Source organism: Ursus americanus, chromosome 20 (assembly GCF_024610735.1).
Source record: "Ursus americanus isolate L20-20 chromosome 20, mUrsAme1.1.p, whole genome shotgun sequence".
In the NCBI taxonomy this organism is placed as follows: Eukaryota; Metazoa; Chordata; class Mammalia; order Carnivora; family Ursidae; genus Ursus; species Ursus americanus.
The window spans coordinates 27,554,089-27,571,484 of NC_142146.1; the positions used below are offsets into that span (position 1 = coordinate 27,554,089).

The 17,396-nt window shown below is 43.5% G+C and overlaps 2 protein-coding genes across 5 annotated transcripts in view; one reads left to right on the plus strand and one right to left on the minus strand.

Moving 5' to 3' along the window:
- SH3BP5 (SH3 domain binding protein 5) overlaps window positions 1–7,649 on the plus strand; it is a 70,221-nt gene extending 62,572 nt beyond the window's left edge. For both annotated transcript variants that reach the window (XM_087870189.1, XM_045791727.2), the window contains 5 exons: window positions 388–518; window positions 1,678–1,720; window positions 2,431–2,650; window positions 5,468–5,728; window positions 6,215–7,649. In XM_087870189.1, coding sequence (XP_087726315.1) covers window positions 388–518; window positions 1,678–1,720; window positions 2,431–2,650; window positions 5,468–5,728; window positions 6,215–6,420 — 861 coding nt within the window. In that variant the 3' untranslated portion in view covers window positions 6,421–7,649. The remainder of the gene's footprint in view (window positions 1–387; window positions 519–1,677; window positions 1,721–2,430; window positions 2,651–5,467; window positions 5,729–6,214) is intronic.
- CAPN7 (calpain 7) overlaps window positions 6,899–17,396 on the minus strand; it is a 41,862-nt gene continuing 31,364 nt past the window's right edge. For 2 of the 3 annotated variants that reach the window (XM_045791724.2, XM_045791725.2), the window contains exons 17-21: window positions 16,141–16,286; window positions 15,312–15,374; window positions 11,753–11,883; window positions 9,638–9,730; window positions 6,899–9,550 (exon numbers count right to left, since the gene is read on the minus strand). In XM_045791724.2, the coding sequence (XP_045647680.1) occupies window positions 9,406–9,550; window positions 9,638–9,730; window positions 11,753–11,883; window positions 15,312–15,374; window positions 16,141–16,286 (578 nt within the window). In that variant the 3' untranslated portion in view covers window positions 6,899–9,405. The remainder of the gene's footprint in view (window positions 9,551–9,637; window positions 9,731–11,752; window positions 11,884–15,311; window positions 15,375–16,140; window positions 16,287–17,396) is intronic. The other variant, XM_045791726.2, reaches the window with a different exon arrangement.

The following is a 17,396-nucleotide window of genomic DNA, read 5'->3' on the forward strand; positions in this document are numbered from 1 at the left end:
GTCCCTGCTAGTGCTGTTGGCCCATCTGCGTGCCTGTCAGCCCCTGCGCCAAGGCAGGAGCCAAGGAGTCCACAGTGGCTACTTCGTGCCAGGAGGGCTGAGCAGGAGGAAGTGGACATCGATTGGAATCAGAGAATGTTTCACTTTTCTCTGATTTTTGCTTTTCCTTGTTTTCTTTCCCAGGCTTTGCCACAGTCAGTTTGCTTCCTCTCACCTGACCAGACTTTTCCAAAACAGGTTAACAGAGAAAAGCACTCCTCCTCTATTTGGAATTTAGTTTAATCTTAGTCTGTCCACAGTTTCCTCAAAGAGTATTATTAAAAATGGTACAGGAAATAGCCCATCAAGGGACTGTCTGGCCAGGCTGACACCTGCTGTGTTTTGAAGGTCATGGAGGCAGAGCAGACCAAGACGAGGAGCGAGCTGGTGCACAAGGAGACGGCGGCCAGGTACAACGCGGCCATGGGCCGCATGCGGCAGCTGGAGAAGAAACTCAAGAGGGCCATCAACAAGTCCAAGTGAGTCTGCGCGTGTGGGTTCCCGGGCCCGTGTGTGATTGTCCTCCTCTTGGACATCTTCTCCACCCTTTATGTGCCATGCACCCGCCTCCTCAGAGCCCCCCAAGTTCTCTGTAACCCCCAGATGCTGGAAGTGCTGCTCCAGCTGTGACCGACCCAGGAGACAGAAAAAGGAATTTAGAAGCAAACCATTGCATGGCTCATTGGCGGGGGCCTGGGGCTGGGCTCTGGGAAACTCTGTGCCCTTGGCTCTGTGGTGGACAGTGTGGACAAGCCTGTCCTTCAGTTTGGCTGTCAGCATAATGGGGATGAGCTGTGCGCACAGACACGTTCTCTGTGTGATGAATGTGTGCAAGACTGGTTTTAGCGGAGGTTTTTGCACGCTTCTCTCACGACTGCCGTATATTTGTATACAGTAATGATCTTGGGGACAAGCCCCTGCTTCACTCACAGTTGCTGGGCCTCCAGGCTTTCAAAGAGCTTCACCGGGGGTGAACAGCTTGAGAACAAAGCACTGATCTACTCTCAGCGCTCGACACCAAAGCCGCTACAAAGAGCCAGGGTCTTTTGACGGCCCAGAACAGGGGGTCTAGTAGAACGTTGGTATTTGTCCTCTCTCTTGCCCACGACCTGGCTGCGTCTGCAGACTGATCCGTGTGGTCCCGGACGGAATCCAGGAGGAGGGGTCTGAGCCCCCATCCTTTCGGTGTGGGAGGAATGGTGCTTCTCCCTTCCCCGGGTGACCCGTGTGTTGAGGCAGCCTCCCCTCCAGCCTCATCTATTTTTCCTTCGTGAGGGAGCCAATCTCCTCCTTAGGAGAAGGGGATCCGGGCTGCCGTGGCTGCTGGGCACGCCCTGTGTGGCCTTGAACCGCCTCCCAGAGAGGAAGGTGAACCAGGGTGCAAGGAGATAAGTGTTCACGTGTGTGGGTTCCCGGGTCTTGAGATGGGGCTTTGGTCAGCTCAGCTCTGACTGGCACGTGTATCCATCAGGCTCCAGAGCTACGAGTATCCTCTTCATCTCATGGCCTTGTCAGAGTTCACTACGTCCTGGACGGATGGCCTGCCAGCCAGAGCTGGTGCCCCTGGTATGCCCTGTGCTGTCCCCTGGGCTCACTGTGTTCTCTCGGCCTTAGCGTTTTTCCTTGTATCTTCCACAGGCCTTATTTTGAACTCAAGGCAAAGTACTACGTGCAGCTTGAGGTACGTGTGGCCGCCTTTGGGTTTGCTGTTGATGGGATTTTTCCGCAAAGTCCCACCTGATGTGGCGGGCTTTCACATGGCATATTTGCTACAAGAGGAGAGCGGAGAGAGAAACACATTCTTGACTGAGTTTTCAGGTCTCGAAATGGTCTCGGTTGGGGCCTCGGTGGTCCCTGAAGTGCTCTCAGCCTGCCGTTCGGCCGCTCTCTGTACTGTACTGGGGTAGTGGTTGTCCGTGGTTCCTGCGATCAGCATCGCTTAGGAAGTGCAGATTCCCAAGCCCACCCCAGACCTGCTGAATTAGAAACTGCAGGTGCGAGCCCAGCCACCTGTGTTTTCAAGAGGCCTCCAGGGGATTCTGATGCAAGCTCAAGTTAGAGAACCACAGTGCAAGGGACCAGATGGCTAGAAAGGGGGACTTGTGTGTGAGTTTGTCACCATTCTTGTTTCTCTGATGGGGTTCGTTCTGCCAGTGGTAGTTTCTGGCTATTAGCTTGACTTTGTCGCCTGGATGGGAGTTGGGGCTGGTGGTGGCTTTTTTATCGGGTGTGCGGATAGCTGGGTAAGAGAAATCGGCCATCAGTCATGTCTTGGGGACATCTTTGGAGTGGAGTGATGGGCAGAAACTGTGCTTGAACCTGTCGTCCAGAAGCCTCGCAAGGCCAGTAGGGGTTGCCTGCACTTACTGGGCCTCCTGTTCTCCTGACCAGCAACTGAAGAAGACTGTGGATGACCTGCAGGCCAAACTGGCCCTGGCGAAAGGCGAGTACAAGACGGCCCTGAAGAACCTGGAGATGATCTCAGACGAGATCCACGAGCGGCGGCGCTCCAGCGCCATGGGGCCTCGGGGCTGCGGCGTGGGGGCTGAGGGCAGCAGCACGTCTGTGGAGGACCTGTCAGGGAGCAAGCCTGAGCCAGATGCCGTTTCTGGTGAGTTCTGGGGGCTCGTGTGCAAGTGGGAGATGACGCAGCCTGTGTGGTCTGCTTCCAGGGCTCTCGCCATCATGGAAGGGTGTCAGAGTTGGGCAGGCCAGAGAGGTGGCCGTTTCTCGTGGCATCCCACGTTTTGTGGAACACTGTATTCATCAAGGTGCCACTGAGTGTTCCTCAGAGTCAGGATTCTGTGGTGGATGAGTTTGGGAAATGTTACACTTTCACCCTCTCTGACATTCAGAGTACGTATGAGAACCTTCAGGCCTCTGAGAAGTACCGCCGGGAGGGAGAGAGTTGCTGAAGAATAGGGGCTGCGCACGCAGATTTGATTCAAATCCTGGCTCCCCCGTAGTACACGATGCGGGCCAGGGCTCAACTGTTCACCTGTAAAGTGGGGAGTATGAGCACCTAGTGCCCACTGTGTAGAGGGGAGGTTGGGGTTAAATGAAATAATGATAGGCACCCAGAAAGTCCGAAAATGGTGGCTCTCATTGGTGTCTAACCGTGGAGACCTTTTTTCCCAGGGCCACCCCTTGGGAAACCGATATACATTTGCTGTGTTCCCTCCTTTATCATTTTATTTTTTTCATTATGATAAGTATACTCTTCAATTTCCATCCCTTATTTCCTCCATCCCCCACCCCCCTCCCCTCTGGTACAGTTCTCTGTAGTTAAGTCTGTTTCTTGGGTTTCTTTTTTTTCTCCTTTGCTCATTTGTTTCTTAAATTCCATATGAGTGAAATTATACAGTATTTGTCTTTCTCTGACTTATTTCGTTTAGCATAATACTCTCTCTAGCTCCATCCACCTCATTGCCAGTGGCAAGATTTCATTCTTTTTGGTGGCTGAATAATATTCCATTATATATATCTTATATATATATATATATTAGATACGTATGTATCTATCTCACATCTTCTTTACCAGTCATCCATTGATGGACACTGGGCTGCTTCCGTATCTTGGCTACTGTAAATAATGCTGCAATAAACGTAAGGGTGCATGGATCCCTTTGAATTAGTGTTTTCGTATTTTTGTGGGTAAATACCCAGTAGTGCGATTCCTGGATCATAGGGTGGTTCTATTTTTAATTTTTTGAGGAACTTCCATACTGTTTTCCACAGTGGCTGCACCAGTTTGCATTCCCACCAATAACGCACAAGAGTTCCTTTTTCTCCACATCCTTGCCAATACTTGTTTGTTTTTATTTTAGCCATTCTGACAGGGGTGAGGCGATATCTCATTGTGGTTTTGATTTGCATTTCCCTCATAATATGTGATGTTGGGCATCTTTTCCCATGTCTGTTGGCCATCTGGATGTCTTCTTTGGAGAAATGTCTGTACATGTCTTTGACCCATTTTTAATTGGATTATTTGTTTTTGTGTTGACTTGTATAAATGTCTTTATATTTTTTGGATACTAACCCTTAATTGGATATTTCACTTGCAAGTATCTTCTCCCATTCTGTAGGTTGCCTTTCAGTTTTGTTGATTGTTTCCTTCACTGGGCAGAAGCTTTTTATTTTGATGTAGTCCCAATAGTTTATTGCTTTGGTTTTCTTTGCCTCAGGAGACCTATCTCGGAAAATGCTGCTGTAACTGATGTCCGAGAATTACTACCTGTTCTCTCTTCTGGACTTTTATGGTTTCAGGTCTCACATTTAGGTCTTTAATCCATTTTGAGTTTTTCTTGGTGTATGATGAAAGAAAATGGTCCAGTTTTCCCTTGAGGTTGATCAAGAAAACCTTTCCAGCACTGTTTGCACACTTCCTTTCTTCCCTTTTCTGTGGAATAGTCCCTGTTGGTGCTCTCCCAAGGTCCTTCCTCCAGAGTTTTTAAATTCACTCAACAAATGTTCCAGGACCAAAGGAAAGGAAAGGAAACTAAAATTTGATTGTCAGTATGTGTGAGGTACTCTTAATATCCATCCTCTCATATGGAGAGGAACATGAAGCTCAGAGAGGTGAGTAACCTGACCAAGCCTACACAGAAAGAAGTGGAGACAGGATCTGAATTCAGATTCGAGCCCGTTTTCTGTCCTCAGCATTACAGTACTTTTCATTTATGGTAGTCCTCCAGGGGACGCTACCAAGGCTGTTTTTAAAGATGAGGGAGGAGGGAAGGAGAGAATAGGAAAGGTCTAATAAGCAGGTCTGTGTACAGGCTGAGGGGAAAATAGTTAAAGGTGGAAGTGGCTTTCAAACCACAAGAATGACCTGTCCTCTGGGCCTTTGTTATTCTGATCCACAAAACGAGTGAGGCACAAGGTAAGAGCACTGTAAAGGAATTTTGTCCTTTTGCAGCGAATGGTGTGTCTTTTATGCGATCGGAAGTTACCCGGAGGTCACACAGTCCCCACAGATCCTCCGCACAGGACTGATGCTTCCAGCAGCTCCTTCTACTGCATGGAAGCAGCTGTTATGTCTGACTGGCTCAGTTCGGGGTGCATCACAAAGGGCCACTCTCTTCCTTTGTACGTGTGGATCTGCCTGGGGTTTTGGGGTGCAGAAAAGCCCCCGATCTGGGGCTGACTCATCCCCCACCTTTAGGCAGTGTCTTTAGGTAGTCGACACGGACTTCTGGGACGGGAGTTCTAAGGTTATCGGAAGGACACTGAATATCCGTGGGACCCAACTGCTTCCCTTCAAGTTGCTGGACAGTCTGGCCATGCAGACTTGGGAGGGTCAGTCCTTTTATCAGGTCCCCACGGTGGCAAGGACTCTGCAGTTCCCGGGCCGTGTCCGGCTGCTGGCCAGCAGCGCTCGCTTCTGGAGGGTTTAAGGAACCTCTGACCGCTCTCTCTCTCCCCCTAGTGGCCTCTGAGGCCTTTGAAGATGACAACTGCAGCAACTTCGTGTCTGAAGACGACTCGGAAACCCAGTCGGTATCCAGCTTTAGTTCGGGGCCGACGAGCCCATCAGAGATGCCTGACCAGTTCCCCGCAGTCGTGCGGCCCGGCAGCCTGGACCTGCCCAGCCCCGTGTCTCTGTCGGAGTTTGGGATCATGTTCCCGGTGTTGGGCCCTCGCAGCGAGTGCAGTGGAGCCTCCTCCCCCGAGTGTGAGGTGGAACGAGGTGAGTCACAGCCCTCTCCCCAGTAGTGCCCGGGCCAGAGGACGCCCTGCCTCGGCAGCCAGATCTCCGCACTGTTCTAGACCCTCGCCAGGTCTCGGCGCCCCCAGCGCTGCGTCACTGGGCTGCGCACGTGCAGTCAGTGTTGATCACGGAGACGCCGGCTGCTGTTCTCGGGCTTTCTGGCTCTGCTCCTGACCGCTGCTGCACAGGGCGGCTTGGGCTCTGCGTCCTTCATCACCAGCAGTCCTCCTGACGAGCACGAGCTAGAGATTGTTTCCGGCTGTCAGGGTGGAACCAGCCCCCTCTAAAGATAAGGAATATATCAAATGCCTGGAGCAACAAAAGCAGTCTGTCACCAGGTGCCGGAGGACGCTCTGCGAGGGGCAGTCGGGCAACCCTGGCAGATTCTGGAGGGTCGCGTTGGCTTGGGCCCACGTGGCTCTCGGAACGGCCAATACTCACTTAATGATCTTTCCGTTTCTCCAGGAGACAGGGCAGAAGGGGCAGAGAATAAAACAAGTGACAAAGCCAACAACAACCGCGGTCTCAGCAACGGCGGCGGCGGCAAGAGCCGAAGTGGCGCCGCCCGCGAGGGCCAGGCCCTGGAGAGCAGGATGAAGCAGCTCTCCCTCCAGTGCTCCAAGGGGAGAGACGGGCTCAGTGCCGACAGAAAGACGGTGCAGATCGGCTGATCCGTCCAGAGCCCCGGCCCAAGTGCAGAGCAGTATTTATACACGAAGCTGTATGGAGAACATTGTGCCAATAATCATTTACTATATGCCAAATCTGAAGCGTTTACTCTCAACTGCACTGATGAAGTTGCGACCTTGAGGGCTGAAGAGTGCTCTTCTGGGAGAGAGCTCTTGGGCTGGTTTGTTTTTCAGAGCGGAGGCGTTGTTGCGGTGGACTGTGGCCAGGGTCACAGCCTTTGTGGAATATTACCCGTAACAGTGTTACGGAAGCAATAACTAGTTCCTGTGAAAGAAGCCGAGCCAGGAAAGGGGCTGGGAAGCGGAGGCAGACTGGGGTCGACAGCTTGCTTCTCTTTTCCTTCTCTTACCCTCAATTTGGGAAGACGGAGATGGTGTCTCCTTTATATCCCAGGGGACCGAAATGAAAAAACACAAAAACTCAAATATTCAGAACATACCTTTTTGACCCAGCGAAGGCTTAAAAAAAAAAAAAAATCCAAGAACACAATTAATCACCTCTGGTATTCAGAAGGGGCTTCTTAAAAAAGCCTATGTGCTGGGATACCCATTAGAACCATTTTCTATAAAGGTTACCATGAACTGCACTTTTTGGGGTGGGAAAGGTGAATGCCAACGTGGGGATGGGAGGGACATACCATAGAAGATGATTTGTGGCTGTGGGGGAGGACGGTCTGTAGCATAAACCTTATCCTACCAGCCAGGGGACTTAAGAGAAGTGCATGTGAAGAATGGTTGCCATTGTTATATCTAGACTGACAAGGTGTCAATTTCTCTGTAGGTTGTGACTTTAAAAATAAATTATTTAAGGGTTATGCTGCATTAGTATTTCTTAGAGGGAATTGTTCCTTAAAGCTAGGAAAGGGAGTAGGCATGTGTTGGCACAGGCTGTTAAATAGAAGCAAAGAAGTCTGTTATGCTAATAGTAGTACGTGTTAAGACTGCTTTTCTTTAATGTTTTCATGGTTACACATATTTAGAGCACTGTATTTTATTTGTCTTTTTTTGTTAAGAAAACTTAGCATTTCTAAAAGAAAAGCAACCCCATTTCAAGTTGTCTGTTAATCCTGACACAGCTTGTATATTTTAGTCATTTGTAAATCTCTTCATACTGTAGTGTTTTCTCCTTTTTTAATGACCAGTATCCTAATTACTAGGTTATTTTGTACTTGTCTTAATTCCTTGAGTGTAATAAAAATGGCTGAAGACAATGTTTACCTTTTTGTGTCTTCAAATAAACTCTGATGTTGCCTAAATCTTCCATTCTAGGCACCAGGAAGAGCATGGAACGCAGTGGTCATCTGCCCTAATTTCCAGTTAAGGTCCTGGATCCTAATAATTTAAGCCCCAGTCACCACGGTTTGGGTTAGAACTCTGCCGCTGCTACCGAAGCTGAGCAGTGAGGAGACACGGCGTTAGGGGGACGAAGACAAGGTGACTGTGCGGGAGTGCTGCCCAGTCTCTGCTGTACCGCACTGTCCGGGGGCGCTTCAAGAAGCCGGCTCTTCTCTGGTCTTAGAGCCCCACAGAATTTGGGGTACACCTGAGGTACTGAACTTTTAAAAAGCTCCCCCAGGTGATTCTAATGTGCTTCGAGTTGACATTCAGACTGTTTTTCTATCTGTAGCACCATATCCGTGGCTCTATTGTAAGAGAATTCAGTATTAGATTAAACTGTAGGTCTCCATTAGGTTTTTGAGGGCGGGAATTAGGTCTGTCTTGTTTGCATCCTGTACAATATCTTTAACAGAAAAGGTTCCAATCGTATCTAAATTTTTCTTTAAAGGGCCACAGAAAATTAATCCACCAAAATTGAAAGCACTAAATATTTACCAAAGTGGAACCACCATCCTGAATATGAAACAGATTTGCTGAAGCCTGAATGGTCATGTAAATAATGAGTTCTTTTAGATGGAACGTACTAGATGAAGCCCTTTAATAATCTCTCTAGGTTAAACTATGCAGTTTCCGTAAGTATAAAGATTTTATTTCAAATAAAGGTAGTAGAAATACAAAATAAGTTGTGATAATTATAAAGTAGAGACGATGAAAAATTCCACCTTGTTCTCAGAGGTTTAAAGTCCCGAGCATCATTCTGCTCTCCTGGATTTCTATGTAAACTGGGAATTTATACACGGCCGTAGTATCTTGGCACTTCCTCCAAATACAACCCCAATTATCATATATTAAATTTTCAACTGTATTTTGTTCAGTGTTACCATTTTTAAGACTATACAAACTAAATTGTAATGTCTGTCTTCAGTGTCTCAGATTACTACCTTCATTCAGCCTGATAAAAAATAAGAATTACAATAGTGACTATATCTCAGTTCTCTTTACATGAGTTAATGGGAGACAGGTACCTAAGTTCAACAACCTTCATTGTTAACTAGGTTAAAATACTTGTTAAAGCTTTATTCTTTCGTAACACCTGGGCAACAAACATTAAAAATCGTAACACAATTAACATCTGTTATGGTGACATGATTCATTTGGTAATTAGCTGCCCGAGATGTACAGGAGAGTCACAACACAAGCAGGTTTAACTTACAACATGCTCTGCCAAAAGACGAATATAAACATCTCAGAATATTATACCAGCCTACTGTTCCATCCAGCGAGGGGATAAGTCATGTCCCTTATCTATTCTCTTTCAGCAAAGGCATCGTACAAGCGCTGCCTGAGCCTAGCCTTTAATCAGTCCTCCACGATCCATTATTCAATGTGGCCCCTCGATGCAGACCAACTCCTTATACACACACAACCATGTAAATAGTACTTCTGAGTGATTCAGGGTAATTCTGACTATATACAATTCTAAACACTGTGACTTGAGCACCAGATCCCACTGTAACATTTTTAGAGATTTAATTCTGTTCTGGTTGTTTAGTGTCCCGAGTACTTCTGTCCCCATTTGAAGAGCTGATGTTTGGTAAGTATAAAATCCAGTAAATGCTGAAAGCTGCATCACTGAAGTTGTGTTGTCTTGATGGGGATAATACTGTTGAAGTCCAAGAAAAAAGGTCCTTCTTGTTTAGGCAAAAAAGTACTAGGAATGATATTGTAGATCCCCGCAGGTATATTTTCTAATTCCAGGTAGCAAAACCCACACCTACATGCAGGGAAAATGAGAACAAAGTTTACAGAAGACGATGCCACAAAAAGTATATATTAGATGCAGTCAAAATGCCAACATTACCTATAGTCACCACTAGATTTCCTCTGAAAGCCGTGGGGACCGGAATCTCCCACCATGGACACTGTTACAACCTCAAATCCAACGCTATATTGCCTAGCAATAAAAAGAAACAATTACTGTTATTAAGTAGTCTCCAATACATACCTAAAAATAACTAAAGTGCAGATATACTATTAAATCAAGTATGTGCTTTCTAAAGCTTTAGGAAGAGGAAACCACTCTGAAACACACGCATATACTATTTTTACTCTTAATTATACAAGATACCATTTATATTTTTAAACTGAAGCTATAAACTTACTTTAGAAGAAACTGTATTTTTACCACAGGCTCTCAGAGAATACTGTTAAATTTAAATAAGATACTGTATTTGCAGAAAAAGTGGAAGGAGAGAGAAAGCCCTGAAATAAAATCTGAATTTACAGAAGTAATTAGCATATGGTAGACATGACATTCCAAATCAGTAGGGAAAGGAAGGACTAGATGGTGATAAGCTGACAAATTTAGGAAAAAGAACTTACACTGTATTCACACCAAATATAAAAATACATTCCATATACATGTAAAAAGTAAACCGCAAAAGAACTAGAAAAAAATATGGTACAAATTCGATATTGGGAAAATAAACCTGAGAAGACAGATTTGATTACTTTAAAATGAAAATTTTTCTCTGTAAAAAAAAAAAAATCTGGGAAAAATACTTGCAAATATGTGATACAGATTTCATGCTTACAGTTTAGAAAACTATGACAATTTCCAAGAGAAAAATGGGCAAAGGACATGAATAGGCAAAGCAAAAGATACACATTGTCAAACACTTATACGTCAAATACTTTTATTTCAATCTACGAATTAAATACAAAAGAGCAACCAGATACCTATTTCACCTATCAAACTGTAGAAAAATAGCTTAACCGTATCTAAAGAATTAGTTTTTGAAATAGTTTGTAAAGAGGCAAAATTAAGCCTAGTTTTATTTAGAAGTACTATTTTTATTCTGTTTTTAAAACCTTTTTAAGTTGAGGAACAGAACACAACGTGCACACAACTACAGCCTAAATAACCTGTAAAGTGAACACACGGGTTGTCACTGCCGAGATCAACACAGCTCTTGGCGCCGCAAGTCCCTGCGCGCAAATGCCTTTCTCGTTACAGCTCCCGTCCCCGCAGAGCTAACATTTAACACCTTCTTGCCTTTCTTTAAAAAAGTATATTGACATACGATGTTCTGTTAGTTTCAGATGTACAACAGCGATACGACAGTTCTCTACGTTACGCTCACCAGTGAGTGCAGTCACCGTATGTTGCAACAATATTAATGACGATATTCTGTTGTATTTTTCATCCTTCTGACTTCTAACTGGAAGTTTGCACCTCTTAAACCCCTTCAACTATTTCCCCCACTTCCCGACCCCCTCCCTTACTTTCTGGCTTTTATATAGTCAGACAACCTTAGCAGGCATCTTTAAATCAGTTTCCTTTTGCCTGCTCCTCACTTCATATAAGTGGAATCACAGAGCTAATGTTCTGTTGTGTGTGGCTTCTGCTCAGCAATGTTTTTAAGATTTATCCATCACGTAGTGGGTCACTGTAATTCGTTTCCATTGTTATGCAGGACTCTATATGACTATTTATAATCTTCAATGCCACTGATGAACACTTGGGTTGTTACAAATGTTTGGCTCTTACGATGGTTTCTTAGTCATTGTGGATTGCTCCTCTTATGACATGCCTATCCAAGCTTTTATTTTTTAAACTGTGGACTCTTTTTTATAACTAATGTACCATATTTACAAATCTTCCTATGCGCTCTTCGTGTCTTAATGACTTTTCAGGATAAAGAGAAATTTCTTCAGATATTTCCTTTATTAGTAACCAAACTGCAATAGATTTTTAGACGTGATATGAGAAAGTGGTCTAATTACCTTTTTGGCACATGGATACTCAATTATTTCAGCACATTTATTCAGCAGACTATCCTTTCCCCGCTCCTCTACAGTGCCATCTTTTTCATTAATCAAGTGCCTGTATATGCACAGCTCTGTTTCAAAACCCTATTCTGTTCCATTAAACTCATTTTTAATACGATATTAAGAAAGTGACTTAATCACAAACCTTGGTCCTCGTAGCTCAATCAGTAATGGCCCGGTCTTTTCTATATGGAATTGGTAGATAGGGTTATTTTTGTGAGTTTCTTGGAAATTTCCACATCCTCCAGCACTCTGGCCACTCCACTTTCCATTAATCTTTAATAAAACAAAGTTTTTGTATTAACAAAACTTCCCATTCTCCAATTCTACTTTAAAGACTTTAAAAAGGGAATGGTGTCACCAAGATGGCAACAAAGGTTCCTCCTGCTTTGCTCCCGTCCACAAGGACAACTAATAGCTATTCCAGAAGAGGACAGCACTGAGAAAATCCCAAACATGGGGGTGAGGAAGAAGCACCCTCCTGCACCACAGACAGACTGCATTAGAAGGATAAGAGAAGCAGCGACATGTTGACTGCACTGTCTCCAGGCCACTGCAGCACCATGTGGAGAGGTCTCCCCTGAGCTTCTGATTCTTCTAGTGGACAAGCTTCCCCCAAGCATGGTGGCTTTCCAGAAGCCCCTACCTCATCTTGTACTGTGAGGATTACAGGGGAATCGTCGACAGAGGGTGGAGCTTGCAACAACGAGCTCATGGATCTCGGCAGACTGAATTCATACCTGCAGTGCCCAAGTAGTAATCCCAACCAGTGGCTTTGCTTCTCTGCACAACCAAATGAAGGGTACGCTCTGACCCGGGGACTTGGCAGGGTGTAGATCTGCCTGATTTGGATACTCAAATGAGTTTTGCCCACCCTGCAGCCTGGATTGCCCACACCCAAGCAAGGAGCTGAGTCACAGCCCCAACTACTGTAGAGAGTGCCTTCAAGCACCATCTGACCAGAAGGGCTGGTGACGACTACTGGATGCTGTGCATTTTAGTGCCACTTTAGCCAAGAGGCGGGCAGAACTAACAGTTTGCAAAGCAAAGCCAGTGGCCCTGTTTGGTTACAGAACTTGGGGTGTAGGTGGGCTTGTGTCAGAATACCAAAGAGATACTTCTCCTGCTGAGCCCAGGCAGGGAATCTGATGTGTAGGGCTGTTCATCACTAGATACAGCCTTCAGCCTGTCTGACCAGGGAACCGAACCAGAGTACAAGGAAAGCTGCATAACCCCACAGCCCTGTTTATAGCAGTGACTTGAACAAAGAGCACAGCTCGTGGGTTTACCCTTTCTGCAGAGCAAAACCGGCGGCCTCACCTGACTAGGGAATTCAGTGCGGGTCCCCAAATAATGAGCTGCACGATCCCTGGGTCCTGTCCTGTTGTGCCTACCAAAGCAGGGAAACTAATTCATAGCCCCATCTACCACTGCTTATAGAACTGTGTCCCGACCACATGGTGAGTCTGACCAGAGAATCTAAGCAACTGTGGAGTCTGTTCTATAGCCTCATTTGGGTAGGACCAAGCCAGGAGTCCTACCCAACTGTTCCCAGCTCATGGCACAGCCACCATCCCCATCCTCAGAGTTCTGACAATCACCCTGCCCAAAAACAGACCATCACGGCAGGCTCCACCTGCCCAAGGACAGTACCAGCAGACACACCCAGAAACCCAAACTAAGCTAACTGGTGGAAAACTGTCCCTGCCAGAGCAAAGCTGGAAAGTCTGGTAGAGGAGCCTGATTACTCAAATGTGCAGATTTACAAACCTAAAAACTAAGGATCACAAAAAAATCAGGTAAATATGACATCACCAAAAAAATGAATAATGCTCCAATAACCCTACAAAAATGGAGATCTACGAACTGTCAAAGAATGCAGAACAATCCTTAAGGAAGCTTAAGGAACTATATGAAAACACAGACATCCCCAGGGATGCAAGGAGAGTTCAACATACGCTAATTAGTCCAACAAACAGAATGAAAGAATCTTATCATCACCGCAACACAGAAAAAGCATCTGACAAAATTCAACATCCATTCATGACAGAAACTCTTCCCTAAGAAATGAGGAATAGAAGGAACACATCTCAACATAATAAAGACCACATATGACAAGCTTATAGTTAACGTCCCACACAATGATGAAAGGTTAAAATCTCTAAGATCAGGAACAAGACAAGGATGTCCACTCTCACCACTCCTATTCAACATATTCTGGAAGTCTTACCTAGTGCTAAGGGACAAGAAAAAGAAAATGTATCGAATTGGAAAGGAAAAAATAAAATTGTCTCTATTTGCAGATGACATGATTGTATATATAGAAAAACCTAAAGACTCAACCAAAAACTGTTAAATCTAATCGACAAATTCAGTAAAGCTGCAGGATACAAAATTAACATACAGATCAGTAGCATTTCTATGTTAACAACAAATTTTCTGAAAAAGAAATCAATCCCGTTTATAATAATATCAAAAATAAGATACTTAGGAGTAAATTTAATGGGGTAAAAGAGCTATCATCTGAAAACTATTATTACACACTAATCAAAGAAACTGAAAATAGTAAGTGGAAAGGTATCCTATGTTCATGGACTGAAGGAGTTATTATTAAAATGTCAATACACCAAAAGCCATCTATAAATTCAATCCAATCCCTATCAGGACTCTAATAACTTTTATTGATTTATTTACCTTAAACACAGGTAAAAAAAACACTCTTAAAATTTACAGAGAACCACAGAATACCCTGAATAGCCAAAGAAATCCTGAGAAAGAACAAAGCAGGAGATAACACACTTTGATTTCAAGCTGCGCTATAAAGCTATAGTCACCAAAATAATAATACAGTATTGACAGTATAAAAATTGACAGGCCAACAGAATTAAGAGCCCAGAAATAAACCCAAGCATATATGGTCAATATTTAACAAGGGAGCCAAGAATTCTCCCTCAAATCTTCCTCTACACATCTAGCCCACCCTGCAAAACCAGTCTCAAATTCTACTTTCAAGGTTCATCTACAAGGCGCCTGGGTGGCTCAGTGGGTTAGGCATCTGCTTTTGGTTTGGGTCATGATCCCAGGGTCCTGGGATGGAGCCCCATGGCAGGCTCCCTGCTCAGCAGGGAGTCGGCTTAGCCCTCTGCCCCTCCCCCACTCATGCTTGTGCAGATGTTCTCTCTGAAGTAAAATCTTTAAAAAAAATTAAAAATAAAGGTTTATCTACATGATGGACGCTTCCCTGATGACCAAAGTCTGCACAATCTTTTTTTTTTTTTTTTTTTTTTTTTAGATTATTTGACAGAGATAGAGACAGCCAGCGAGAGAGGGAACACAAGCAGGGGGAGTGGGAGAGGAAGAGGCAGGCTCATAGCAGAGGAGCCTGATGTGGGGCTCGATCCCAGAACGCCGGGATCACGCCCTGAGCCGAAGGCAGGTGCTTAACCGCTGCGCCACCCAGGTGCCCCTGCACAATCTTCTTTCTTTGACCTTTATTTCTTCCCAAGAATCACTAATGTTTTTCACTGAAGATCTTGTATTCCAACCCAGACTGGAGGACACTTTCATTTCCCTTGTATTACTGTCAAGTCCAGAATGTTTTTGTTTTTTAAGAAATTGTTAAATGTGAGTAAAATGAGAAAAGGAGAAAAAGACAAGGGAATTCTAAGATTTCTGGTATTATGACCCAGAGAAAAAATTCTTACCTGTTTTGATAAGGTGTATGGTGAAGGAATCTTTGAAAAAGTAAAGCTGCAGGCTGAATATACCTAGATTTAAAACAAAATTTATTTAGTGATAAAGTTTATGTTTATAAAAACTCCAAAGTGATAAAAGAATATACTAGAAGACTGAAAAATTAGTTGGCATACATAAAAGTCATTATTCTGTACACAGCTTTAATGCACTGGGAACTGAACAGCTAGGGATCTTGTTCTGGCTTTCTCTGCTACTGTGTGTGATTCAGGGCAATCTCCCTAGGCCTTGGTTTCTGCATCTGAAGAAAAAAGGGGGTGGAAGCAGCCTCCCAATGTCCCTTTCATCACTAAAAATCTATTCAAATTGAGCTCCCTTACTGATGTATGGGGGAAAAAAACCTATGCAGAAAAAAATTACAATATACCCCCACAACCAACCAACCTGCCCAGCTACATGACAGCAATATGTTTACAGGCAATTGATTTCTTTTCACGTGTTCAAAGTTATGTTTTTTTTAAGTCAATTAAGGTATTACACAGGCTAAAGGAGTTCTTAACTGCTTGTCCTGAAATAGAATTAGTCCAACATATCACATTACCACAGGACTATTTTTCTGAAAACTAAAATGTTCATTCAATATGTCATTCAAAATAAAAATACTACTTTTCAAAAGGATTAGTTTCTGTGGGAAGCATAATACTGAATTAATAAACACAAAAATTTATAGAAAATAATTTTCGAAAATAAGTTTTTTCTATAGCTAATTCCACTTACGAAGCAGAGCACCTTATGTACTTTATTTCATTGTGTTCTGTCACTGTATGTTGGTTTACTCACCCGGACGGTATAATGGATTGTATTCTGTTTTTCATACTGAGAAACCACTAATGTAAAGGTATGGGTCCCAGGTGTGGTCAGCTTTATCTTAGTCAAATAATGAGGGCTGTTAATTCGAATGCCATCAATGTATGGAGGCGGGTCACCTACAAATAAGGTTTACAGAAAAGGATACGTTAGTTTCTGCAGTTTTTAAATATAAGTTTTATAGGTCATGATAGGAAAAAAAATCAAATGGATGGACATCCCTCCCCCCTTGATTCTATCTTTACAATAGTACTAAAGAATTTCAATTTCAACTTAAAACTTTACAATTAAACAAAAAATTTAAATAATTTCTAGGAAGTAAATGCAATCTTTTGGAATACATTCAATGAGGTATAAGATAATTCCTATTAGTCCTATGTTGAATTTTCTCCAATAAAGGATTTTAAAATCAAGATTGGCTTTTTTTTTTTTTGAGGAAATTTTTTAAGATACAAAGTAGTATATAAAAATGTATCTATATTCCCCACCATTCAGAACTAAATTAACATTTTAGGGGGTCATACTAGCTTCCTTATAAAACAAAGTCCCTTTTAAACACCACCCTTAGTCTTATTCTGTTCCACTCTGATGGATTAATGGGCATCTTTTCAGAATTTAACACACACACATCCCTAAAAATGAATGAATAAATGTTATTTCTGTGGGCATATAACTAAAAAAAGGATAGCCATATGCCTTATTCTGAAACTTTCATTTTTCACTCACCATGTTTTTAAGATTCATGTTCTATACAGGAATAGTTTATTCCTTTTAAAACTGCCTGTATGATATTCCAGCATATGAATATGACTTATTTATACCCCCATTAGTTATTCAATCTGACAGATTATTTCCAATATTTTGCTATTACAAACAATGCTATCTGATATATTCTCTGATGTCTCACTGCAATCAAGGCCAATACAATAAAATTATTTCATGCATGTCAATTACTACACATCATTTAAAATCAAGGCTATATCATTTAGCTTATTTAGGAACATTGAATATTTGTTAATATAATCTATTGAAAAACTAAACATTTTAGTATCTCAAACAAGTAATAAGTTTCTAACGCTTAGAGTGGTGTGATCTAGTGTGAAAAGAAAAAGAAAGGGCATATCTGTGATCTTGGACAAGGTTTTTAACCTTTCTGTGCCTCAGTTTACTCTCCTGTCAAAAGGGGAACAACAGAAGAGTGCTTTTTAAATTCACCTCAGAGTGTTGTG